This window comes from Tetrao urogallus, assembly GCF_951394365.1.
Source record: "Tetrao urogallus genome assembly, chromosome: 1".
NCBI lineage: Eukaryota > Metazoa > Chordata > Aves > Galliformes > Phasianidae > Tetrao > Tetrao urogallus.
The window spans coordinates 134956729-134984145 of record NC_136813.1 but is presented as its reverse complement, the minus strand read 5'-3'; the positions used below and the strand labels follow the sequence as shown (position 1 = coordinate 134984145).

At 43.6% G+C, this 27417-nt stretch overlaps 1 protein-coding gene across 4 annotated transcripts in view; it reads left to right on the top strand.

Annotated features, from left to right (window-relative positions):
• The window catches only part of DENND5B (DENN domain containing 5B), a gene marked incomplete at both ends in the record, with an annotated part of 105966 nt that extends 79419 nt beyond the window's left edge, over positions 1-26547 (top strand). For 2 of the 4 annotated variants that reach the window (XM_079549715.1, XM_079549714.1), the window contains 15 exons: positions 5159-5252; positions 6264-6374; positions 8271-8402; positions 9301-9453; positions 9902-9980; positions 11197-11278; positions 15335-15463; positions 16634-16755; positions 17800-17945; positions 19688-19806; positions 20768-20955; positions 24198-24280; positions 24433-24559; positions 25356-25530; positions 26364-26547. In XM_079549715.1, the coding sequence (XP_079405841.1) occupies positions 5159-5252; positions 6264-6374; positions 8271-8402; positions 9301-9453; positions 9902-9980; positions 11197-11278; positions 15335-15463; positions 16634-16755; positions 17800-17945; positions 19688-19806; positions 20768-20955; positions 24198-24280; positions 24433-24559; positions 25356-25530; positions 26364-26547 (1924 nt within the window). The remainder of the gene's footprint in view (positions 1-5158; positions 5253-6263; positions 6375-8270; positions 8403-9300; positions 9454-9901; positions 9981-11196; positions 11279-15334; positions 15464-16633; positions 16756-17799; positions 17946-19687; positions 19807-20767; positions 20956-24197; positions 24281-24432; positions 24560-25355; positions 25531-26363) is intronic. The other 2 variants (XM_079549717.1, XM_079549716.1) reach the window with 1 other exon arrangement.
• Between the last annotated feature and the right edge of the window lie 870 nt (positions 26548-27417).

Genomic DNA, 27417 nt, shown 5'->3' with positions numbered 1-27417 from the left:
TTTTGCTGAACTCATGGCTGTGTCAGTATTTATCTGTAAAAGCCACATACCACAGAATCACAGAATGGCCTGGGTTGGAAGGAACCTCAAGGATCATGAAGCTCCAACCCTTCTCACTGCAGGCAGAGCCACCACCCTCCCCATTTGATACCAGACCAGGCTGCTCAGGGCCCCATCCAACCTGGCCTTGAACACCTCCAGGGACGGGGCATCCACAACCTCTCTGGGCAGCCTGTTCCAGCACCTCACCACTCTCTCTGTAAAGAACTTCCCCGACATCCAACCTAAATCTTCCCTCCCTCAACTTAAAACCATTTCCCCTCGTCCTGCAGTTATCTACCCTTTCAAAGAGTTGATTCTCCTCCTGTTTGTAGGCTCCCTTTAGGTACTGAAAAGCTGCAATGAGGTCACCCTGCAGACTTCTCCAGGCTGAACAAGCCCAGCTCCCTCAGCCTGCCTTCATAGGGGAGGTGCTCCAGTCCTCTGATCATTTTGTGGCTCTCTTCTGTACCCTCTCCAACAGCTCCCTATCTTCCTGTATTGGGGGCCCCAGACCTGGACACAGTACTCCACATGAGCCTCACAAGGGCAGAGTAGAGAGATCACCTCCCTGTCCCTGCTGGCCACCCCTCTGATAGATCCATTACTGAGATTCAGGCAATAGTGTGACTCATATGAGTGCAGCCCTGCAGCATCACCATTCAACTTTGCTAAATATCTATATGATGGTAGAATTCATTCAGGCTTTAACTAAGTTATTTTTCGTATGACAAATAATCTGTGTGTCTTGCAGTGAGTGTTCTATATTATACATGCTTTTTCTTTCTCCCTACATGTTGGCTGTTGTTTTAAGGCTGGGAGTCATTAATGAAGCTTTTATTTTTCTTAAATCAAGCCAGACAATTGCACTTTCAAATGGCAGGGAGTAGCATCTCTGCAGTGCATCTCAATGAGTAAGACATGAGTCAGCACCGAGCCACCACACACAGCACTGATGTTATTTAAAGCTGGCGAGCAGTAGAAGCTCAACTTTTAAGTTTGAATATCTGTAACAAGTGGCTACTACACATTAAGTAACCTAATGGAGCAAACCACCGACAGGTGCAATGGAGTTGCTAACTGCTTGTGTTCATTTTTGAGAACAAAATGTGAATGGCTTTGAGAACCTGTGCTTAAAAACAGTTTCTGAAATAGGAATTACATGCTGTGGAAACTTAGAACTGAACGGGTGCTCTTTCTGCATGCTGATTCTTGGCTCAACCTGTGTGAGGCAGTAAAAGAACAATTAATTTCTTTCAGTTAGTGTACCATTTTATGATAACTATGCAGACTTAAAGTTTACAGGGAAATATGTGTGCCAAACCCTGTACCTCTCGTCTCTTCACTGTGCCTTTTCCCTGGGCAGTGCTGCTGTCTCAAGTTTGCAGCCAGCATCCATTCTGGGCAGTGGCTGATCAGGTCTGAGGGTGACCCTAGCTGATTGTTCCCAGCTGACTGTTGCTTGCAGAGGATGGTGGTGTGGGTGCCACCCTTCACTATCACTTCTCACATAATGTGCTTAGAAAGCCTTTAGAATGAGGGGGGTAAGGGATAGCAGGATATGGAGAGATAAATGTACGGCTGCAGCTCAGCATGTCCAGGCTGCTGTTTTGCTAGACTGGTTTCTGACAGTTACACTTTGATGCTGACTGTATTTCCATTTATTACAGAAATCAAGCATCACAGGTTAAGTGGTGTGTTTTACAAGTGCCATCTTTACAGATCCTCCACCCCTTGCAAACCTGCTCCTAAGCTTGTTGGGTCTAATTTGGCATCAAACAATACTGATTTCACTGTTGACCTTACAGCCTTCATATTGAAGACACTTCATGTTGAAGAGCCTTTTGTTTTATTTCTCTGTATTAAACAGCATGCAATCTTCCCACGTCCCTTTTCTGAAACAGCGCTCCTTTTCACAGTCCCTGAAGGTGAAGCATGTTTATCTTTGGATACAGGCATCAGGAGATAAGGACAGACTGCCAGAAAGAGCTTTCTCTGTCCCTGCTCCATGTAGGCAGCTTGCACCACAGCACCTGAGCTGGTGCTTGGAGCAGCACCTCTGCTGCGGGGAATAACTGAAATACCTCAAATGGGATTTCAGCAGCCCTAGAGGAGGTGCTGATGGCTTCCTTTCAGAAATACTCGGAGTGGCTGAAGGGTGAGGAGGGGTAATTTAACATGTGATCTGTGCTGATGAGGGGCAGAGCCAGTGGTTCTTTTGATATTTAAGCATTATTTCCAGAAAATTCTGTGTGGCCCAGTAAAGAAGAGGCTTTAAAAGATTTAGCTGCTTAATGCTGCTTATCTGCTGTTAGATCTTCACCAAATCTCCCAGAGAGATTCAGAGCAGCATCTGAGTGCACAGACCTTACTCAGTACCCAGTAGCTTTCCTTCCCTCACCTGGTGCTTGGGGACACGGGGACATGCAGCTTGCCATACGTGTCATTGCCCCACCTAATGAGTAGCCATCTCTTCTTCATAAAGGGCTAATGATCTTTCTGCTTGTATGCTGAAAATGTTCAAACAGTTCTGACTAATAATCTGGAGAATGCTCTGTGCACTCTCCCAGCCAGCAGGAATTAACTGAAAATGCTTTAATGATGGTCTATTACTTGTAATTATTCTGTAGGTTTTGTTCTGCTTTCACCTTCAGTGAGACGTGTTCCCTCAAAGGACGCTCATAGCAGTTCTTAAATCTTTCAGTAGCGGCAGGAAAGCTGTTGGAAGGGGATCAAATCAGAATGCAGAATATGAATCAGAGCAGAAAAATGTGATAATAGATAGTACATGATTTATAACATAAATTTCAATTATTGACATTCTGTTATCTGAAACGTAAGCATGATATTAACTAACATTAAATGGAAGGAGTCTAGAGCCAGGTAAACAAAGTCAATTCTGCATCTGCTATCCTCTGTTTCTAGGTGTTGAGTTTTTGTTATATTTCAACTTGCTGAGATGAACAAAAAGCAATTTTCTTCCACTCTCAGTCATCTAATAAGGTGTTGGGTGTTGCTTTTGCAAAAAAAAAAAAAAAAAAAGTGATGATTAATTAAAGTCATAGGCTGCATATTTTAAGATTTCTGAGGAGGTGAAAAGACACTTATGTCAGTAATGCATTCCTCTGAGAAGGTATAAATGTCTCCTGTTCAAACACCTATTTAGTTACCAGAGACTTGAGGCTGCAGAGCTCTAAAAATAAATTCCTTGTCTTATGAGTTGGTGAAGTGCTGAACCATAATTGCATGCAGACCCAGATGTTTATTTCTTACTCTGTTTTTGTTTTCTTGATGGTATTTGGAAGGTGGGAAGACACTTTATTTCCGACCATAAAAATGTCAGTTCCTATGTATTTTATTTTTTAAGCGTTTTTGACCCAGTCAGCCAAAATGTGGTCTTTGATTGCCTCACTAGAGCCATCGGTGGGGATAGTTAGGTACATGCCTTGTTGTTTGGAAGCAGCAGGGCTCAGATGACCAGGGGTCAAGCCTGGACTTCCCATGGGCCAGGTTGCTCTGCTGTGCCATGTTACAACCCAAGACCAGCTCCAGGCAAGGGCTTCCTCCTCCAGGTTTACACCCACATATCTGTTGCCAGACAGAAGCCTTGCCTGGGTAGCTCAGGTCTCACATCCTACTGCATATACTCATATTTGGGATGCACATGGAAATGGGTGGATTTGGGGTCTAGTGTCTCCTGTTCCTGCAGATATCCACCTGTGTGGAGAGGCTCCATGAGTACGTGCTGCTTTCCTCTCTGGAACTTCCAAATGCAGGGCAGAGGCAGAGGGTCTTTGTGAGCAGACTGAAGGGCTTAAAGGTGTTACTATTTTCACTATATTTGAAAATATATTTTATTTTAATAAATGCAACCACAGTCATTATTCTGAAGATGTAGCATGTGTGTGCTTATTTTTAATGCTTCATAGGTTATATCATGTTATTTTGGTTTTCATCCATAAATAATGTATTAACTTATTTATTTTCTGCACTAGTTGAACATTTTTGTTTCAAGGATTTGACAGAATGCTATGATATTTTTAGAAACCCAGCAATCGCTTGAGATTGTAAATTCATTGGCACAGTGTTATCTTGGTTTTTGTTACATTGTCTGGCATAAGGAAGCTTGGACATTTGGGAATTCTAAGGCTGCTCAGTTTATAACCTGGTTACCAACTACCTGCTTTAAACAGCAGCTTAAGATGAGAATTAAAAAATTGAATTGGACATAAACTAAGACATAGCAAAAACAGAATTTTTGTGCACTATTTAAAAATCTCATTTGAAAAAAAAAAAAAAAAATCCAGGCACGGTAAAGGCAGCAACATGATTAATCCCAGGAATGTCAGTTCTCTTTAAATCCTTTAGACATAGGTGCTCCCAGTATCATAGTGGAATCACAGAGTCATGGAATCGCTAAGGTTGGAAAAGACCTCTAAGCTCAGCTAGTCCAACCATCAGCCCATCAGCCCATCCCCACCATGCCCACTGACCACGTCCACACTGTTACTGAACACCTCTAGGAAAGGTGATTCCATCACCTCCCTGGGCAGCCTGTGCCACTGCAGCACCACTCTTTCTGACAAGTTTTTCCTAATACTCAACCTGAACCTTCTTGGAGGCTATTCCCTCTCATCTTTACAATCACGGTGACAAGGTTCTCTGGATTATTTCCTGCTGAGGAAGTACCACAGAAACCTCACAAGAGAAGAAACACTTCAGAAGCTGTTACTCAAAACATTTGTATTTTGTTTGCTCATACAGACACAGTTTCTGTCAAATCTTAGCAAATACAACAAATAAGGGCATTGCAGGGGACTAAACAGTGATTTCCCTAGTGATGGCACCAGTGCTGCAAGGGGAATCTGTGGTATGGAATGCTCCACTTGCAGTCAACTATCAGCACGCTAGCAGGCAGCAGGCAGGTCTCCAGCAGGTCACTGGATTGAGTGGTGGCCCATCATCCACCCTGTGGTTTCCCACAGGAACTGGAGAGCCCAGCTTGCACCAACATCCATCGCAGCATCCAAGTTTGCACCGTCTCTTCTCCCCCTGTGGGAGAAGTGGCCCTCCCTTCCCACTCATTCCACTCATGTCTTTTCTCTCTCTGCCTTCCCAGCCGCTGGGCCAGTCGCAGTGCCACCACACAGCGGAGGAAAGACCGCCTCCGGCAGCACTCAGAACACATCGGGCTGGACAATGACTTGAGGGAGGTAGGTGGTATCTGCGAGCGGCACGAGATGTTCACCCCAAGGTAACGTTTGGACCAAGGGACCCTTGCTGCTTCAGGCAATATTGTTGCTCCCTCAAGGTTTGTGTAGGTCTGTTGCCGTTTAAGTACTGCTCGTCGCCAATGTTTGTATATGCTGTACGACTTCAAAGCACACAGCACAGATGATAAGCTTCTGTTCTTTTGGAATAAAACAGCCCCTCTGTCATCAGGAAAATGGCCTATTTGCTGATATAGACCCCTGTTGTATAACTGCACATGGAGAGCAGAGCTCTGATGCCTCTCGGTGCAGCTGTGAGCTCTGCCCAGGGTAAAGGTCTCTGGAACAGCCAAGTTCCTTAATAAATGTCAGTCAGTGAGGCAGGACTCTTTTTTTTTTCTTTTTTTCTTTTTTCAAGGATTTTTGTGTTTTTTTCTTTTTTAGCCTTTACATAGGTTACTGACAGGAGCAAGCCTATTGGAAAGGTTAAGACTTCAGGGTCCTTTTTGGGCCTGAAGCTCGGGAACTCCCACACATCCTGTAAATGTCAGTTGCATGCATGCATTTCTGTCCCATCTTTTCAGTTTCTTGTCATTCATTAAGTATTTTCTGCCATATTTTTCCACTGATAATACTCATGTGCTTCTTTCATATGTCATTAGCAAAAATATAACATTCGTGCTGTTTTGCGGTAAGGCTTGCTGGATAATGCTGACCAGTGTTGGCATTTGCACTATAAAACTCCAATAATGACTGACTCCTGAATCGCAGCTTCCTCTGGTGTTTCAAGGAAACACAGCAAAACGGCATTTGTGGATGTTTGCTGTCGTTTCTGCTAGGATGACTTTGCAAGTATATTTGAAACTTTGCCTTGTGAGTTTATCTCAGCAGAGCCTTTTCAGTACTTTGTCATGTATTTACTTTCTTCTTTTCGGCTGTGGATCATATGCATGCTTCTTTTGCTTTGTTTCTCTTTCTGGCTATTCTGCCATTGGGGCATCTGTCTCCTCTTAGCCCTCGGAGGAGCTTTTGCTTCGCCAGAACTCAATGGCCTTCTGGGAGTGGGACCAGGGGCCGCCCCCTCCTGCACGGCCTCCTAAAAAATCCTTCTCTGAATGCTGCCTGGTACGTTTTAGTTTTTCTTGTTGAAAGCTGCATTTGAGGTTGTAGCGTGAGGAACCACTGTCTGTGCTGCATCCCAAACCTCTCCCTTTCTTGTAGAGTAGGATCACATCCCTGTAGTGCTTGGAAGTGTGGTTATAATCAGAAAAGTAGCTGGAAAACAGCTCCTGGCTTCCATGTTTGCCAACTCGCTGGCAAACATGACAGTTCTGAGACCAAAAGATGGGGATTTTGCTTTGCTTCCTTTTTCCCTATGTTGCTCAGCTGGCAATTCAGCTTAGGATGTCAAATCCAAAAAGCATTGTTTTGACTGCTAAGTCTTCACATCCCAACATGGAGGTGGTGTGTGTTGAACAGGCAGAGAGCATTCTGTTGGTCCTCTCATCCCATATTCATTCTTTTGTTGAACTCATGAAAGTTTATTTATTTCTTTTTTTAACAACAAGACATTCTATGAATAAAATGAGGTTATCTTTTTTTTTGTACTCTTCAGACTATAACCGCACTTTGCATTTTATTTATCCCTTTGCTCTTAGAAAGAAACACTAGATTTTCTACTTACATATTCCCTGTCTTACTTTTTCACTGTTCTCACTGCTAATTTTTGCATTGAATTAGATGGAAACCACTTGTGAGATTGCTTGCTGAACAACGTGCTTTCATCAGCTGTGATTTTTATTCCAATATGGTTTTTCAACTGTTTCCAAGTCCTTACAGTATCAGTGGAACTGTAATTACTTAGCTGAGCACTTAGTAATTAGTTGATTACAGCTTCTGTGATAGAACCCTACTTTCTTGTCCAACCTGTAAGACTGATGTGAAGGGGGAAGAATGAATGGTTGTTGTCACCCACTGTCTCCCCAGAGAGACAGCTTTAAGGTGATAAAGACATACGTTTGGAAATTCGCAGGCCTTGCACAAAAATTGAGCATTTCAACATCAGGCTTTGAGCACAATGTTTCAAGACTATTTTATTTTACAACATCCTGTTACTTTATTAACAGAAACTATTGATAGTGTTCAGATGACCTTTTGATGAACTTCTCACTTGCACACCTAAATGTGGCCAACTTGTTAGCTTTGCTCAGCATGTGGTCCTCTCACTATGGTAGGGGGAGATGACACTTCTTGATGGGCTTGGGTTTTTTGTTCAACAAGCAAACAAACAAAACCCAACTCCAGAGAAGCAAGGCAGTGGAGCAAAAAGGTTTAAAAGTCTTTAATTATAGCTTGGATCTTATTTTAAAGAGCATGACATTTTTTGTCCATACTTCTCTATTACAGCCCCCACAGTAAAAACAAGAATGATGCGAAATGTCAGTTTTACTTAAAATGAGCTTCAGTTGTAATTAAGAAGTTAATTGAGAATAAAATCAAGTCTAATTTTTCCCACATGAACTATCCAAATGCAAAGTAATGGGATAAATTTTTCTCCTTTACTAGGTTCCTTTCTGCTTCTTGTAATTTCTTTTCAAAGGTTTTCTTCCATTCATGTGCAGTCTAGTCAACAAATTAACCAGATGGCTTTTAATTTATTTATTAGTGAAGATCAAATAACAATGGAAAAACATTTTGTTTGGTACTTTGGCTTTGTTGTTGGATGAAGGTATCACGCTTTTATACACTTGGTGTGCCTAACTTTGTGCTAGTGGCTAACAGCACAGTTCACCAGACAACGCTGGTTGTTTCAGTTCTGCACTGGAAAGTATCTTGCTTTTCCTGCTGTCATAAAGGAGCATTCCACTTCTCCAGCCCAATACTTAAGCATCAGACAAATCATGTTGTTGTTACTAGATTAACAGTAGCTCATTCCTTTTCACCAGCATCTGCTTGCCTAGGATTAGGATGAGGAGAATCTCTCCGACTTGTAATATCTAAAATTATTCTGTTTATTTTTAGAAATATATGCAGGAGGCGAGGAGTTTAGGAAAAAATTTGAGGCAGCCCAAACTCTCGGACCTCTCTCCGGCTGTGATTGCTCAGACCAACTCGAAATTTGTGGAAGGGTTGCTGAAGGAATGTCGCATGAAGGTACATCCTCCCCTCTCTCTCCGCTCTCTCATCCAGTTGCTCATGCTGAATGTAAATAGCATCTGCAGGTTGTATCCTGAAAATCCTTCACAGCTGGAACAGTGTTGGTCTGTTGGTTTAACGGGCTGTTTACAAGGTGGATATTCCTTTGTGTTATATATTTTTCATCTGCTAAAAAAAAGAAAAAAATGTGTTATCACTCTTCTGTTTATGCAGTCAGAGTTGATGGGAAGAGTAAAAAGGACAGGAAGGAGAATCAGGATGATGAGACATCCTAGGGAGGATTTCCTTTAATTGTTCATATTTAAAGGTAGCCTAAACATAATGAGGTTGAGACCCTATGTCAAAAGGGATATATTCAGTATGTGCAAATTGTGCATGTTATTTATGCAGAGCTAACGTCGTATACCAGCTTCTAATATTAAAGAAGCTTTCATATCCATTGAAATATAATTTCTTTGTGTCAGTCACAGTTGGTGGTATAATGCATTACCTGAATTTTAAGCTTTGTTTCCCGTGACAAGAACAACAGCAGATACTAAATAAGACTGAAAATATATAGCTCTGTACTCTGTCTGATAGTGGCCAGTAATAAATCAGCAATGTAGGAATAGGACAACAGATAAAGGTGATAGAAACAGGGCAATATGGATTAATAATGCAAATGTGTTATTTTAATTATTCTTTTTTAATTCGCAGTCTCTGTAAAAGAGATTTGAGGTTTCTCAAGCCAGGCCATTAGCAGTGGTCTCTATATTGTCTATTGATGTCTATACTGAAGAATGTTTTAGTAAAGTGATTTATAAATTCTGTCCCTTGGAAATAACATTTTTATAAGCCTTTTAGATTTTTATTTTTTTTAATATTTATTTTTATTATTATTTTCTTTATTTCTTAGACTAAACGTATGCTGGTAGAGAAAATGGGCCACGAAGCAGTTGAGCTGGGACATGGAGAAGCCAATATTACAGGACTGGAGGAAAATACATTGATTGCTAGTCTCTGTGATCTGCTAGAAAGAATCTGGAGTCATGGTCTGCAGGTCAAGCAGGTTGGTAATTAGAAACTCAGGACTCTGTTTGTGCAAAACTTTAGCAAATACTGAATGCCCCCTGTACCTTCTAAGCTGCTGGTCATTTCAGCATAAAGATATCTTTGGGCTCAGTCTCGTTGGTTCATGTTTCCTGAGAGGTTTTATTTTGTCAAAACAGCTCTGGAAATTGCAGTGATATTGTCAAATAGATGTTTGGTTTCTTTTCTTTCGACCTTCAGAAGCTAAAGCCAAGAGAGGACAAACAAACAAGGTAGGCGATACGACTGCCAGCTCAGTCAGTGACCATCCCTTTCTCTTCCCGAGGCCTTATGGCCCAAAAGAAATGTAATGACTGTCACTGCTGAACTGGAAGCCCACTGAAATGCCATCCCATTATTATGTTGCATTCATTGGTATCTTTTCTACTGGCCATTTTATTTACAGCCTCTTCATTTTCAATTTTCAGGGGAAATCAGCTTTGTGGTCCCATTTACTTCAGTACCAGGAGAGAGAAGAAAAGCAAGAACATAGTGCAGAGTCCCCAGGTGAGTACCCAGCAATTCACTCTCTGATGGATTCATCGCAGTGAGTGAACTCAGGCCTGTGAGGAAGAGTGCAACCACACGAAGTCCATATGAGATTTTCAGTGTATTTGCTTGCTAATACCAAATTTACATTTTGAGGCCTTTTGTAATCATTATGAAGCTGTCTTGATGTCTGGACAAAATAGATGGATGTTGTTGAAGGGAAATGAGGATACTTACTATAGCTGTCTGAAAATCATTCAATGCCTGTTCACTACCTCCACTCCCTATCATCCATCATTGAGTGAGATGTGAGAAGCGGTGCTTTTGTAGAAGATTATTACTGAAATAGCTGAAGCCATGGAGATACAGCTCAGACAGCTGACATTTTTCTTTCACTGAGAATAATCTGTCTCTGAAATCGCAGTGTGAGTAACTCCATGTTCAATATATCTTTGGTGGATGGTACAGTTCAGAAGCTGTGTAATTAATCTCCATCCACTAATCTAGGCACCCAGTTTATGCTTCATTTTGGCCTCTTACAATCACCAAATTACTTCAGTGTTGTGAGAGAAGATGGTTTTCTGATGACCTTGAGATCTCCCTGCCCCATGTCTGCTGCAGCACATTGTAGTAAAGGTCTCTGAACTTTGTGGGTCATCTTCCAAGGACTGAAATCTTCATGTCCTGCAGAGGGGAACTTCTATGATCAGTCCTTAAAGACACACCGATGGATAAACTAGTCTCACTTACTAAGAGTTTTTAATAAGCTTCAGTGAGTAATGCACTAAGCAGTCTGACTGGCAGGCACAAATTCCTGAGAGCAAAATGTTTCACCACAAAGTGATTTGATTAGAGGAGTGGAGCACAGAAATGCATGGCATTCTTAACATCTATTGTGCAACTGTAGCTTAATTTATCACATCCTTCTCAGTTGTGAGTTTTCCATTAAAACACACTACTAATAAAAGCCATCACTGTATAGATTTCTGTTAATGTATTTCACATACAGTAAAAGGAAGCTTTTTGTATCCCCAACTTCAGTGCTGGAGTTAGGAAGGAAGAGCTAGTAAGTGTCTTTGCTTCTACATACTTTTCTAGGATAGTGTTAATGATAATGCACAGAGACATTGCAGTTGCCAGCAACTTAGGATTGCTTTCAGCTTCGTATAAAACAAGTGCATTGGAGGCCATTCCAGTAACTTTGTATTAACTTCACATATTTTCTCCACTGTAGTTGCTGTTGGAACAGAAAGACGGAAGTCTGATACAGGAATTACTCTGCCTACTTTGAGGGTTTCCCTGATACAAGATATGAGGTACACAATTTGATTTTTCTGATCATCTGGTCATCATTTTAATTCTGTAGCATAATGTAGAGATCTTCACTAGCTTTGATTTTACAAAGGTTAAGTAGAACTAAACATTCTCTTCAGCCTGCATTCAAATGTAGAGTTACCTTTTTGATACACAAAACTTTTGTGTGTGTTTTGAGTAAAAGACAACGAAAAATACACAAGTTCTCCTGGGCTTCTGGTTTTGTCTTCTCCAGGGGTATTTATAGCAGTAGAACTAGAGCTAATAACAGATATGTTAAATTCTTCAGTACTTTATTTCTTTTTGTTTGTTTTAAATTATTGACCAACCAAGTACAGTTGATAGATGATGCAAGGGACAGACAAATTCTCTTGCAGTTGCTGAGCAATGTTCCTTGTTTTCAAATAGCATTTTATGACAAATAGTAATAAATACACAAAATTAGACTGTGCACAAGCATAGCAGGTGAGCTTGGAATGTGAACTAAGGGCAGGTACTCTGTAGAAGACAACAGCCTGGCTATGGAGAGCTTATTGTGAAGCATTGTTTGAGATCCTGAAGGATTACAGAGTAAGAAGGATGGAGGCTGATGTGATAGCACCAGACAGTTGTTCTTGAGGGCATCTCCATGATCGAGCCAGGTCATGCCACTGTTTTGACACTTCGCTTGCCACAACTGAGAGCTTCAGTGGGCTAGAAGTGCCATAGAAAAGAGACCAGGAGTAGTGTTATAATGCTCATCTGTAAAGAGCTGCTAGCAATTTAAAGCATGAGGAAACATGAGCATTGTTTCTTGTAATGCCTCATCCTTCTTCCATGTAAAAAGAAAGCACTTCCAGCAGCACTCACTGTGTGTGTGTGTTTTGTCTTCCACGTACTTGCTGAGCTCACTGAAGAAAGTCCAGCACAAACCTGAGCTCTGCTCCTTGAGTCCCAGCACTGTGTTTTGAGTATCTTGAGCATTTGAGTTTGTACACAAACATATCTGGTCATACAGAATGCTAGATAGGTGGTGAGTTGAATTTGTCACGCAGAATCTCATGGCATGATTTCTCCTGCTTGGAAAGAAATTTCTTTGCACACATAGGTTTATGCTGAAGTTAGAAGGCTGGGTAATTGTTAAATTTCTGGAGCTGCAGTGCTAACTGAACGGATGGCTAGAGGATTTGCGTTGCCTTAAGCACAGCTTGTTTTTGATGGCTCATGCAAGGTCGTGTAAACAACTTAAATAGCAGGGCTGAATCATAGTCACACTTCTGAATGTGTGATGATGAGCCTGTGTTACAGGTAATGCCATGTGTGTCCTCTGCCTCCCTCGCAAAACCATCCATCTCAGATGCGGTGCAGAAAATGCTCAAGACATTTATTTTGCCTCTTGCACGACTTTTGGCCCAGCTAGGCTCTGTTTATATCAGCCAGGTCATTCCCTGTGAGCAGTGCTGTGGTCTTGCCGTGCCTCCCCTCCTTGGGGAGTATCCAGCCAAGGGTGCACTGCATGGGTGCACACAAATGCTGTGTGACCTGCTGCAGCCATAACAGCCTGCAGTGTCAAAGACCTTCGTGGCACCAGCTAATACAGCTCATTTCTGACTGCAGGAGGATCAGGAGCATCGTGCCATCCTCAGTGGCATGGTGATGCTGAGCAGCTGTAACCTCTTCTGGCAGCACAGCTATTTGCAGAGAGTTTGTCTCACTGTACCCCAGGCTTACATTTGGCAGGGAAAAGAGATTTTTCTGTGTTGCTAATGGGATTAAAAACCAAGTTTCAACCTGGGGAGTTGCACTGAAATTGCTTTTCAGTTCTCTGACAAGAAGAATTTGTGCACTGGTGAGCATACAGGGCTTACACTGAGGTCACTGATAAAAATAGAGCTGTTCTGACTCTCACCAGTGAGAATGAAATAAATCTGAGCTCCTGAATGTTCTGTTCTGATACACTCTGCTTCTGCTGACACCAAGACTGATCACTGAATCTTTTTAAGGTTTCTGCCAACCTGCATTTTTTTCCCAAATGCACAGTTTATGCCAATCTGGTCTCAACCAGAAACAAGTAATGAAGAGGCATAGAGCATGCATGGAATACGGTTAAGTCCATCTGTATTTGAATCTACTCAAAGTAAAATAAATTAGTATTTCATATTAGATGTAATTTAAGCCAAGCAGAAGGGGGAGAGAGATGGTCTGTGCTTTGATCTTCCCATCTCAGAAGACAAGAAATGTCTGAAGAGAGCATCTCAGTGCTGTGTAGCTGAGTGGAGTGCATGTCCTGTCTCTGATGTGCCCAGCTGTGTGGGCTGCCAGCTCTAACACTGGCTGCCCCGCTCCAAGCCAAGAAGAGGCTGTCACAGAGGGCTTTCCAGAGCCAGGAGCAAGGATCTCTGCAGTGATTCAGCTATGAGGCATCACTGCTGAAAGAGGAAGGCTCGTGAGCTTGCTTACAAAGGACAAGGACTTGTATATGAGCGTGCTGTGCCCTCTAACCTAGGTTTTACCACCAGCAAGTTCCCATTGCTTTTATGTGCTTTATCAACCACATATTCCTGAAGTGTGCATAGAGCACAGAGCAGCATGATGCAGACACCTCCTCAGGGATTGCCAGTGCTGATCTGTTTTGAGAATTCAGGTAGGTTAGCCTAGCAGGGAACAGCACCGGGCGCTGCTGAGCTATGCCTGGTATCCACCCCACTTGTTCAGAGCAAACATGCATTTATGGACAGCACTAAGTTGTACACTGCAGATTTGCTCCTAAAGCCCTATTCCTGTCACATTAGAAGCTCTATAAACAAGGGAGTGGTTTTCTCCAATAATGCAGGGTCTAAATATAAAGCAGAGAGAAAACAGATGGGAAAAAAAACACAAGACAGTGAGACTAGACTAGTGTACACTGAAAGCATCAGTCACATCATGACTTTGTTAGATTTTCTTTGGAGTAAATATTGCCACATTTCCTAACACTCAGCAATGCATGGGGGGGCAATAAAGGACAATGGCAACAAAGATTCAGCTGATGGTATGTGGAGCGTGGCACAAAGGTTGGGAGGGCTGAATTGCACTTACCATGCAAGCTGTGTGTAAATTAAGAAATTGCAACCCTTTCTTTCCCCTGTTGGGAACTGTTACTCATTTTTCTTTCTATTTATTTAACTAAGCGGGGGGTTTTTGGAAACAGCTTCAATCTGCCATGACAGTTCTCTTCCTCTTCTTGTGTTCTCAAATCGGAGCTTCTGGCATTCTCCAACCTGAAATATGGGAAGTTTCAAAAAAGAAAGGCAAATCTATAGAAAAAAAGCCCCAGTGGCACAGTTCTGCTTTCCTACAAACCAAGCATGTGGCATGCAGATTACAACATGAGGGCCTTGTATGTCCCTGAAAAGGTGATTCTGCCTGTGACGGGTTGTTTCTAATAACCCTCTTTTTCCTTGAATTTCCCATTTGGTTTGTTAGAGCCTTCAGACTAGGCTGTGGTTTGAAGGATCTCTAAGATATTATTGTCCTCTGCCCTCACAGACAACATACCTGTTTGTGTCAGTACCTACTGTCTCATAAATGGGTCTCAGAGGTGGATGACGGTTGTTTGTTTTGAGTTGGATTTTTCTTTCCTTTTTAAATTGGGAGCAGCATCTGCAGAGACAGTGCAGGCAGTGAAGGGATGTGCAGCTCTACCCCTGCTCATCTTAGCTAAGCAGGCATTGGGACACAGAGCAGCTGATGTAGGGCACTAGCAATGAACTTGTGTGCAGGAGGTCCTGCTGTTGTTCCCAGGCCAGCCAAGGTCTGTTGGGGGTCTCAGTGCAGGACCGCTCCTCTATAAATGATTTTCATATAAGTTTTTGTACTGCACAACCTTCTGCTGTACTTGTCACATGCAGGGATTGGATGGGATTTGGTTCTGTTTGTCCTGCAGCATTTAAATCAAGAAACATATTCCAGTCCAGCTGCTGCGTCACACTGGATGCTACTACTTGAAACATGTAGGGTTTTTATGATTCATCTATTATTATTGTTATTATTATTATTACTATATTATTCGTTATTATTTATTTTCCCATCCATTTCAGACATGTTCAGAACATGAGTGAGATAAAGACTGACGTGGGGCGAGCCCGAGCCTGGATAAGGCTTTCTCTGGAGAAGAAGCTTTTGTCTCAGCATCTGAAGCAGCTGCTTTCCAACCAGCCACTTGCCAAGTAAGTTGGCTCTTATTCTCCCAACTTTCTTTCCACATCTTCCTCACTGGTGAGCTGAGGGACCATGCAGGCTCACTGCACAGCCTGGTGCCTTGTCTGGATTTGCTGGTTTCCAAACAGAAGGGACTGAAATGCTGTGGAGGAGGTTCTGCCCCCCCCCCCAGCAGGGCAAGAGTCCACTTCTCTGTGTAGTAGACTAATGTTCAGGAAAAAGAGGTTTGATTTAGGGTCAGTGCATTGAACCAAGCCACTTCACAGCCTTACATTCCTACAATCTAGAGCAAGTGAAGCTGCAGCCTTTTTTTTACAGCAGTGCTGTGTTAAGACTTCAGCAGGCACACATCCCAACTGCAGCAGGACTGGGCGGGAGGCCAGCCCTCCCAGCCACACAGCACTCCCAGCTCTGTCTCCTTTTGCAAGCACAGGCACTGTCTGCTTCCTGACTTTGTTTTCTCAAAGCAATCTATTAAAAAAAAAAAACAACTTACGTAAGGAAAATGCCCAAACTACTGCATGCAGTTCTTAGCAGAACTGGTGCGGTGATGAGTTGCATGCTTGATTATGCTGGAAGCTAACAAATACTGCAATCTGCCAAAGAGTGAACAGCTAAAGATGAGCCGCATGCCTCATTTGAGCTGGACCAGGTTAATTACTGGAAGGCTTTTGCACTGCTCTGGGCAACCAGTGTTGTGTGCTGAGTTGCAGACCTGGAAGGGTGGCAGCAAGGTTGCTGCTTCGTTCTAGATGGTCTGGTGCTTTCTGTTTGGTTTCATCTGTTGGAGTATGAAGCAGAAGGAAGATTAAGTTATTAGACATGGCTATTCAGTTCTGGAAAGATACATCCCATGGAAGATAATCGTGGGAAAGCTTAAAGTGCCTTAAATGGGGCTGCTGTGTCTAGGCTCAGGTTGTGGGCAGCACTAGTTTACATCTGCACTTTGCAGCAAAACCAAAACTGACCCTTCAATGAGATGAGCTCTGTATCTCTGCTACAGCACCATGGGAATCACCATGGTCTGAAAACACATGTAGCACAGAGGGTGAGTGATCTCTGTGGTTTTCTGGCAACTTGCATGAACTGGAGAATCTCACTTTTCACACCTGCTGTGTAGATCAACTCTTCCTTTGGTACTTTTTCAACAAAACAGCAATGCATTTTTTTTTAACCAGGAAACTTTACAAGCGTTATGCTTTCCTGCGCTGCGAGGAAGAACGGGAGCAGTTTCTGTATCACCTCCTCTCACTCAATGCTGTGGATTACTTTTGCTTCACAAGCGTCTTCACCACAATTGGTGAGTTGGAGAATGAATTATTTTACCCCTGAATAAAAATTTCTTGCTGTTGAGATTTGTGAGAGGAGACCTTACTGCAGTCTTCCAATACTTGAAGGGAGTTTGTAAGCAGGAGGAGGCTGACTTGTTACACAGTCTGACAGTGACAGGACAAGGGGGAACGGTTGTAAATTAAGAGGGGAGATTCAGGTTAGATGTCAGGAAGAAATTCTTTACCCAGAGGACAGTGAGGTGGTGGCACAGCTGCCCATAGAAGCTGTGGTGCCCCATCCCTGGAGGCACTCAGGGCCAGGCTGGATGGGGCCCTGGGCAGCCTGAGCTGCTGGGTGGCAGCCCTGCCCATGGCAGGGGGTTGGGGCTGGGTGGGCTTTGAGGTCCCTTCCAACCCAAACCGTTCTGTGACTCTGCGTTGCTGTTGCCACTGTATGAGAAATTGAGCCCTTAACTGGAGCCCTTGGCTGTTACTGCCAGCTCATAGATGCTGGGTGTTGCTGTGGGAAACCAGCTGGAGAGCAAGGCTGTGTGGGAGTGTGCAGGATAAGAGCATCCTCACAAAGGAGGGTAATCAGCAAATTGTGCTGCAGCACCTGGTTTTCTTCTCTGCATTGTGAAGTCTCTTTAATCTTGCCTCCCCGGCAAGCCCTCTCCATCCTAATGCTTCCCTCTGCCATTCCCTAAAAGCACACCCAGCACTCTCCGCAGGCTGACAGAGACGGGTCTCGGAGGAGGAGCCGCGAGGCGCTTTGTGCTCCGCCGTGTGGCATAAATCTCTCCCTCTCTCCTTAAACGCTCGAAGATTCCCCCTCCCTTCCTTTCCTCTAAGAACGAGAGCAGACATTGGATGTGAGTCCTCTCACCCGCCTCGGGCTGGCGGCTCAGTGCGGCCCTCCAGCACCCCCGCGCGGCACCAGCCGGCCCCGGCACTGCTGGGACGTGAGGCGGGAGCTGACCTTCAAGGGAAAGGCACGCTTTGCTCCATGGGTCGCATTTACCACGGGGGGAGTTAAGAGCCAACACTGATGTTTCCTTCCTCTCTGTTCGCAGTGATCCCTTACAGGGCCGTGATAATCCCCATCAAAAAACTGAGCAATGCAATAACCACATCCAACCCGTGGATTTGTGTTTCGGGAGAGCTAGGAGACACGGGCGTCATGCAGATTCCTAAAAACCTCTTGGAAATGACATTTGAGGTGAGTGCGGTCCCTTTCCTTTTTGCTTTCAAACACACTTCCACACAGACATTAGCTTGCTGAGGATTTATTGTCTTGAGAACAGGACATTTCAGATTCTGTCCAGGTTCTCAAGGTAGCTGGAAACTCAAAGTTGGGAGCACGGCGTGCTCCTCACCCACACTGTGCTCAGTGAAAGTTCCCCTCAACACGTACTGCCTTTTAATCACAGGCTGAGCTGCAGCCCCTGTCCCAGCCCAGAGCTCCACTCCTCACCCTGTCACTCTGTTGCCGTATCTCATTCCCTTCCAAGTTTTGCCAGGTATCCAAATTTTCCTTTTCCTGGCTCGCTTACAACTTCTCATTTCCCTTCCAGTTTCTTTCTTTCAATCTGTCTTCCTACTTAACACCACCCTGGTCCCTCCCAGCCTCTGGATAGTCCTAAATTTCCACTCCTTCTGCTGCAACTCCTTGTCTAAAATGCTACATCCCTTCCAACCAGGCAGTCTGACAACTGTGCTCTTCAATTTCCCAGCTTCGGGTACTATCACAACCAAACTGTAGAGCTGCCATTCTCCCTGGGCTCTTTTCTCAGTGCTTAATATGTTTATGTTTACTTCTTTGCATTTGACTTGCCTGTGCTTCCTTCTGCCTTCTCACACACCAGGTAGAATAGGTTGGCTTGGTGCCACCCCAAAGCAGCTTCTGGCTGCAGGAAAAGCTCAGTCAGGCACCTGTAGCTCCAGGCTGTACCATGTCCAGTAAGCAGTGATTATGTAGGAAAATCTGCTAAAGTTGCATCCTTTGAGCATGTACAGACTGATCTTAAGCAACAATAGTAAAAAAAAAAAAAAACAAAACAACAACAACAAAAAAACACAAAAACATGCAAACAAAAAACTCTTACTCAAATAAAAAGTGAATTTTAACACAGTTATTTTCCTGGTACAGTGCCTGACTTATTGAAACACTAATATTTTGTTGTAAAGTTCTCCACATTTCTAACAAGCAGAATGACGGGCTATACTAATACTCTTCCTGAATACTCTTTTGGCTGAAGTTTTTGTAAGAAATAGCAACTAGTGTAGCCACACGCTATGGAAAACATCAGCCCAAGCTGCTTGTTTGGCAGTAACAAAAAAAACCAAGGTCTTGTAAGGGAAGTGTTTAGGTAACTAAGGTTAATAGACGTTGCAGGCAGCCCCACCTACAATTACATACTGCGCTGGAATTCACAGTCCTTTTTTTCTCCTTCTGCCTCATGAGGATTATTTTTGTCTTGCTCAGCAATGAGCAAGCTGATTTTTGAAAATAAGGAAGGATTTAGAGACTGTGTTGGAGTGTGGGGTGGTTCCTTTCAAACAAAGGTCAGTATGCTTAAAATGCAGCTTTGAGAAGCTGTTTCTTCTGAAGGTCTATTTCTTCCACAAAAGCACACCTTTGTATCAGTTTAGTTCAGATGTTTGTAATTAACACTTCTCAGAATTACTCAGAGTGAGTTCTCACAATAAAGAATGTGGTCTCTTCCTGACCTTTTAACAGTTCTTATTTCACAGTATTTATTTTCTCCTGTCTTACAATAAAACAGATTATTCTGCTTTTCAAAATGTTCTGCCTGTTTGGTTGAAAATGCTTGCTGTGCAAATCAGTGGAAATTGAAGAAAAGCATACATTTGGGACCATATGTGTGCATGTGGTGGTGGAGGGGGTGGTCTGTTTTGTTTTGTTTTTTTTAATGAAGTAAAAACTGTTATTTATTTCAGTGCCAGAATTTAGGAAAGCTGACGACTGTTCAGATTGGTCATGACAACTCAGGGCTGCTGGCCAAGTGGCTGGTTGATTGTGTCATGGTCAGAAATGAAATAACAGGACACACATACAAGTAAGCAACTAGTTCTAATTTTCTTTGTCTGAAATTCCTACTATCAGTCTAGAAAAAGCAAGAACGCATTCGTCTTTTCAGTTGGGCAAAACTATGGTGGAGCAGCATGGGCTGATTTAAGTACCTGATAGAGCTGGGTTGGTCTCCCCACCCACGACTCTCATTTCAGAAGCTCTAGTTGAAGCCAAATAATCTGATAAATATTAAATGAGGCTTGAGTGCAGGATTTTCCTTACATCTCTCTGAGATAGGAGAGACGGTATGGATGCTTTTGAAGTGATTCATATGTTTACATCTAATAATTAAATCTCTTGATTTAATGTAGGATGGTAACACTGTGCACATCTTTACATTCCAAGAGCTGCAATGATAGTTTAGGGCAAATCTTTAGGCTTTTGGGGCTGGGATTTTTTGTTTTGTTTTGTTGCATTCAAATACATTACGTTATCTCCTAACTCACCATTGTTTTTACAAAACGTCTGGATAAATAGTTCTTTTTCTAAATTAAAGAAATTAGACTAAATTGAACTTGGAAAATTATCCCTCAGAAGGGTGAGCTCAAGAGCTTAGAGTTGGGGGCAGAGTATGGGGGAAAGAGGAGCTACAAGCAGTGGTAGCATAGATGTGTGTGTAGACTTCACTGGGACTGCCGTGTGGCTGCAACTGAAAACCCAGCAGAGAGCTACATGTGTCCCATTAAATAAGTGTATAGCATTTCATGTTTGCCAGTGCTTTCATGCTAGCTTTTCATGTTTCCCCTTCCTTAAGGGAAGGCAAATGTAGTTCTCTGGTTTGGTCTTTTCAGTTGCGGTGCAGTGGAATACTGCCTGCTGAGCTCTGGTTTGTGAAGAGCTCTTTCCTGCCTGCTAGCAGTGTAGATGGAGGCTCACTGTTCCTCTGGCTTTGAGATAAAGCTATCTACCCATGTGACTGACCCGTGTTTCTGCTGGCCCTTCGGTAGGTTTCCCTGTGGGCGATGGTTGGGAAAGGGAGTTGATGACGGCAGCTTGGAGCGAATCCTTATTGGAGAGCTGGTGTCCTCCACATCTGATGAAGAGCTGGGAAAGCAGTGCCGTACTCCACCCCAGCAGAAGTCTCCTACCACAGCTCGGCGGCTGAGCATCACTTCTCTCACAGGAAAGAACACCAGTAAGTCCAGCCCTTCCTCCCAGGGCTCTAGAGAAGGGGGCATTGACAGGACAGCTATGAGCAGGACAGCTTTTGCTGGAGTAAGGCTTGGTGCAGAGGAACAGCCACAAGCTTCTGTTCTTCCTATTTCTGTGCCTGTGGCTTGCTTTGTGGAGGTGAATGTGGCCTCTTTCATTCTCCTCTTCTGACAGTTGAGAGAGAATGTACCTCTGCCCTTAGAGCATGGGAATATAAGATGGGGGAATAGGAAGCAGCAGAATCTGCAGTAGCTGGTGCTGCTCTTCTTCCTGGCTCTCTCTCTCTCTGCAGTCAGCAAACAGACATGCACCTCTGGGGGTCAGTTCAAAGTAATGTAGGTGCTGTGAGCCATCCTCTAGAGGACCCATCTCCAGAGAGAGTGTGGGGACATCAGCTTCATGTTCCTCACATTAGGTTGTGAGAATAGTGGCAGTGGCTATAACACAGGGTACAGGGCTGTGAGGGCTTCACTACATTCACCATTCTTCACTACAGCATACAGGTGAGCACAGTACACACTGTGGATCATATACATAAATCTGTTCAGCTCTGGTGAAATTAGATGAAATGATTGCTGAAAGGTCAAGCAAGGAAACAGCTTCCAAGAGTAAATGAACTAAAAATCATCACTGCAGCTCTTCACGTGCATGAAGGAGTAGGCATCAGAGCTCCTTGCAGAGTATTTACTTAGGTCTGGGGGCACTAAGGCCCAATAATTTGTTTTTGTTTCGAGCTGCAGGAGATAGTTTTTCAGACCTACCAGGAACTGTAGAGGTCATCGCATGCTAAAATCATATAATCTTAGAATCCTTAGCGTTGGAAGGTACCTCTGAAGGCCATCTAGTCCAATACTCCTGCAAGGAATTGGGACACCACAGCTAGAGCGGGCAAAATAATATTGAATTATTCCATGCTTCCAAAGTAACAATTGTAGTGGTGTTGTGACATGAAAATCTGGGAAGAAATCACAGAATAATCATCAAAATGATTAAGGTCTGGGACCCCCACAGAGGACACTGGGGAGCTACTCAGCACTGGGGCATGCAGGGCTGGCAGAGCAGCCCAGGAGGCCTCTGATGAGAGGCGATGGGGCTGGGGTCCATGGCTGTCCTCCTGCAGCATAGGTATCCTGGTGGTCCTGCTGCTGGCAAAGCTCTGAGGCCATACAGGGCTGTGATGGTAGTGATGAGCCCTTCACAAAGGGCACTGTCAGCTCTTTGATGAACAGCTGCAGCCCCCACAGTAAGGCTGCCTAGTTGAACCCTAACATACACAGGAAGCCCTCAACGGTGCACTGTTCCCTCAAGCACCTCCCAACTCTCATCGTCAAAATCCTTATGATCTCTTCTTGGAGCTACTGGAGCAGAAGGTCAGGATCTTCTGGCTGGTCTCGGAAAAAGGTAGCCCAGACCTCAGCTGGGAAGCTGTGCTCTGGAGCAATGAGCACCAGCTCTGCAGGCCCCTGCTCATCCTGCAGGCTGTTATCTGAATGTTCTGCAGACAAGGTAATCGTCATCTGATCTCACTCATTATTTTGGCCTATGGCACAGCTCAGCTGCTTTTTTACCTATTGGAAGGCACAGCCATAAGAAGGCTAGTGGAAACGGGTCATGTAGGTGACATCATCAATGCTGTCCCTAAGGTGGGCAGCAGCAATGCCCAAATCCCTCAGCAGCAAATCCTGCCAGCCACCCTGGGGCTGTGTTCCCAGCCCACTTACATCCACTACTGCAAGTGTACCCTGCATGCCTCAGTTGCCTGAGCCAGGCAGGGCTAGGGAAATGCTGATTCCGTTCTGAACCTCTGATTGACCACCTGAGGCGAGCAATGAGTCAGCTGTGGGAGCACTGGTGAAGGCAATTCACCTGTGTTACCAAGAAGGGGTGGAGCCTGGCTCCACCTCTCCTAGAGCCCATTTAAGGGCTGACTGCCACTGAGGGAGGATGTCTTTCTGGAGTTTGCTCCTTGTGGAGTTTATTGCACATCTATAACACCGGTGAGCATTTTCATTTGTTTTATTTATCTTTCCACCGTGATAATCTTACTAAGCCTAACAGCTGTATGCTTACTGACTCTGCAGATGGGCACTAAGATCTACTGTCAGCAGCCCCACAGCACAGCCCATTTAAGTCCCCACTCAGTGGTCTGAATCTCACAGATGTGCTTGATTAGAATCTGGGTACAAGTCCACACTGGTCTCTGCTGGTGCTCAAATGCATGTATTTGGGCACTACCTGGGCCTGCATCACTCTTCATCATTCAGTGGCTTTCCTTTGTGATGCTGATAGAGCTGGGAAAATAAAAATTGCATGCTAGCTCTCTCCACAATAATCTATCTTCTTATATACACTTTCTGAAACTTAGGGACACTTTTTATTTGTTCTAGTTTGGATGCAGTACAAATTGGTGTCAGTCTTGACATCAGGTTTGCTTTTCGTACCAAGTGCTCATATCATAGCAGGTTGTTTGCTTGCACATTCCTATGCAGCCTACTCTGCAGGACCTGCTTTAGCAGGGAGTTGGACTAGATGAACTCCAGATCTCTTTCAAACTCTATGATTCTGTGATTCTGTGTGTGTGAGCAACTAGATAAATTTTTGGAGGTACTTGCAGAAGATGAAATGGTAACAGGTAGAAGCATAGAGTCACTCAGTTGCAGAAACACACAGCATAACAATTCAGAGCAGGAATGGGGTGTACATTTTAATACTGAAGATAACTTTCTCTTGGAAGTATCGCCAAGGAGTATCCTCTTGGCTCTACTTCCTCACACTGGTACAATGACTAGTCACATATCTAAAGCAGTTACTTTTTGTGGCTCATCATGAATTCAAATCAGGAATTCATAGGTGCAGGGTTTTCTGGCATGAGTTGCAGAGAAGCGAGTCAAACGTCTTGCCTGCAACCTTCCAGCCCATGTCTCTTCATCAGAGGATTGCTGCAGTCTGCGATGAACAAGATGTGATTAGCTCAAATAAAACATTTATCAAGTCAGACCCTCGGGTTGTGCATTTTTAAGTATGGCAATTTATTTTACTATTCCGGGATTGCTCCTTAGTTGCTTATAATTATGACTTGAGTTTATTCAAGACAAATGACTGCCTGAATTCTTTCCTGTTGAAGATACAGAATAATTCCTGTAGTTCAAGCTGTGTCATCATGAGAATTTGATAAATGTTTTAAAGTTGATATCTTCATCTAGTGTCTTTTCCATGGTTTCACAGAGCCAAATGCAGGACAGATCCAAGAGGGAATTGGAGAAGCTGTGAACAACATTGTGAAACATTTTCACAAGCCAGAGAAAGAGGTACTTCTGCTAGTCATTACCTGTCGTCTACAGCAGGTGTCAATACAGTTGTAAATAGAAATTGACTAGTAGAGATTGTTAACCTTTAGATTTTCAGCCTGTTGGCATATGAACAGGACAAGGTGTTCTCACAGACTCCCCCTTTCCCGCAGAGAGGGAGCCTTACCATCCTGTTGTGTGGGGAGAATGGCTTGGTTGCAGCACTGGAGCAGGTGTTCCACCATGGATTCAAATCAGCTCGCATTTTTCATAAGAATGTCTTCATCTGGGATTTCATAGGTAAGCTGGTGTGTGATTTGGAGGTAGAAGGAGATGAAGATTAGGGAAAATGGCTACTTATGTACAGACTTGGGATTCTGATGCTGTTTATTCCTGCCTAGCAAAATCCAGATTGTTTGAAAGGAGTAAGAAACAGAGTAGATGAGAAATACAGAACTTTACATAAAGAGTAAGTGTGAATCTCTGCAGAAATTTAAGAGCACTTCAGGTTCTAGTCACATATTCATAGGTGAATGCTCAAACAACTGTTTCCCTGCCCAGAAAAGGAAGTGGTCTGGAGTGGCTTGGAGGTTGGAGTCGAACAGCAGTCGATATTGGAAGAAGAGCTGGGAAGGCTCAGGGAGTGAAAAGTTTAGATTTCTAACTGTTTCAGAGCTAAGCGCTGTTCTGGTCTTCTGGTGATATCTATCTGTAGGCCTGTGTTACAGTAATTTAAGTCATGCTTATTCTCTTAAAATATGCTGACAGGTTGAGATTCTTAGCCTGAGGGTAAGCGCTTACTCAGAGAAAGTGAAAATTCAAAGCTGATGGTATCACAATGAAACCATAGACACTAGTGCAGCTCCTTGATGTTACACGTGTCGTACGTCAGTGAATGTGCTGACCGCAGCCATGTAGCAGAGGTGGAGATCACCACCCACCTCCTGTTTTCAGGGTGAGGAATCTATACATAAACTGTGCAGTCGCTCTTGGCAGGCTGTTCAAGGGCTCCCTTGGGTAAGGGTAGGGTAAATCTTGGTTGTACTGAAGTACTTCAGTACTTCTCACCGAGTTCTGATTTTTTTCCCTGCCACAGAGAAAGCTGTTGCCTATTTTGAAACCAGTGACCAGATTGGAGACAACGAGGAGGCCCTTTTGCTTCAGAGATCATCATGCAAAACCTTCTGCCATTATGTGAATGCCATCAATACAGCTCCAAGGAACATTGGAAAGGATGGCAAATTCCAAATTCTGGTTTGCCTGGGGACAAGGTACTTATCTGCTCTTCGTTATGCATGTTCTCTTGTGCTAGACATTTTACTGTTATTACCACCTCTGTTTTTCCATTTTAAGAGATCTTGTACCTTCTATTACCAGTACCTATTTTTAGACAGCTTTAATAGTAGACAAAAAATCGTGGCAAAGAAGCAGTAACAATATACAGCTGCTATCTAAACCTCTGAGAATGTTTTTAGCTTTTAATATACCTGTTCACTTGGCAGTTGTATGCATGAAATCTGTCTTGAAGCTGTACTTTTGGTGAAGTGCAGATTTTGGGAATGCTGAGTTTCTTTACAAGAATTGGTGCATTTCTAAATCTTCACTGAATGACTGCCCGTGAAAATGGGATGTGTGTTATAATTCTGACAAACTATTCTAGGTTTATCTTTCCTCCCACATAGGATGCTTCCTGTTTTGCTCTTGTGGGGAGGAGAGAGACTCAGCTGTATGTTACTGGGAAGCTGGTATATCTAGAAATAAGTACCTGGGTAATCTGCAAAACAGCTGAAAAAGCATCATCAAAAATTTGGGTTTTTTCCCAAGTTTTGCTTACCCTGTTCCTGATTGGAAAATATTGCTGAATTCTTTCGTAGTCAATTGTCCAGTTTTGCTTGTATCTTTCCACTTTCATTCCTACTTTACAGGCAATCACTTCTGTTTTATTAACAAAACTGTGGGTTCTGATTAAGCAGGAAGCTTTTATGTCCAGTGTGCACTGCCCTCAGGCAGAGGCTGAGTGTTGTAGGCGCTGTTCTTGGAGAAGCACATCAGTTTGAGATGCGTTGTGTATCGTGCTGCAGTCACTCCTTTCCTCCCTTGGCAGGGACCACTTGCTGCCCCAGTGGATCCCCTTACTTGCGGAATGCCCACTCATTACAAGGATGTACGAGGAGAACGCCCTGCTACGGGACCGCATGACTGTCAACTCCCTGATCCGAGTCCTACAGACATTGCAAGACTTCAACATCATCCTAGAGGGATCGCTCATTAAAGGAGTGGATGTTTAGCATGGCTTTGCTGAGAACTTCATTATTCCTTTCCCAAGCAAGCAAACCACAACTGGGAGACCTGTCGGGACTTGAACGCGACGGCAGCGCATCGCTGCAAGGCACCGCTGCTGGCTCCCATGGGAGCAGGAAGCCCAGTTTGTGCTCCGTCGGGACTGTCCTCTAAGGCTGAGGAAAGCTAAGATGCAGTATTGTAGTTTATTTGAAACAGAAATTTAGTATAAAATAGAGTATTTTCATGTGTTTAGATGTGTGTAAATACGCTATCTTCTTTAAGAAATTATATTACTCTAAGAAAGTTTTCTTAGACTGAATGTTCTTGTTCTGACTGTGAGTAGCTTAAACCCAGGGGAGGGGCTGGGGAGGGAAGGATTGCGGTGGGAAGGGATGCTGCTACTTGCTTGCAAGGAAGAAGCCAATCAACGTGTAAATACGGCGCAAACTCAGCAGGGCTTTTTTCAGGTATTGCAAATGAATACAGCAAATATCCTTATGTAGCCATTGTGATTGTCTCACTCTTGGAAATGTTAGTGTATGTTGTTTATCCTGCTGTACATGGTCTCCCTTTATTTTTTTGTTTGTTCAGAGACCCAGCCCTTTCAGTGCACAGAAGTTGTGAATTGTCTTTTTTTTTCTTTTTTTTCTGTAAAGGTCTTTTGTGTCACTTCTGTTGATCTCCAGAAGAGGACACAGGAGCTGAAATGCTTAAACACTGGAGATGAGCTGAGCCTTGGAGCCTGAAACCTGATAAAGTGGTACTGGAGAAGGGAAACGATGGCTTGTTGGCTTGCTTGCTGTTGCTCCTCGTCTCTCTGTATGTTCTGGTGGTTCCCCATTACCCCCAGCCAGCTTGTGTTGTGGATGGCTTTT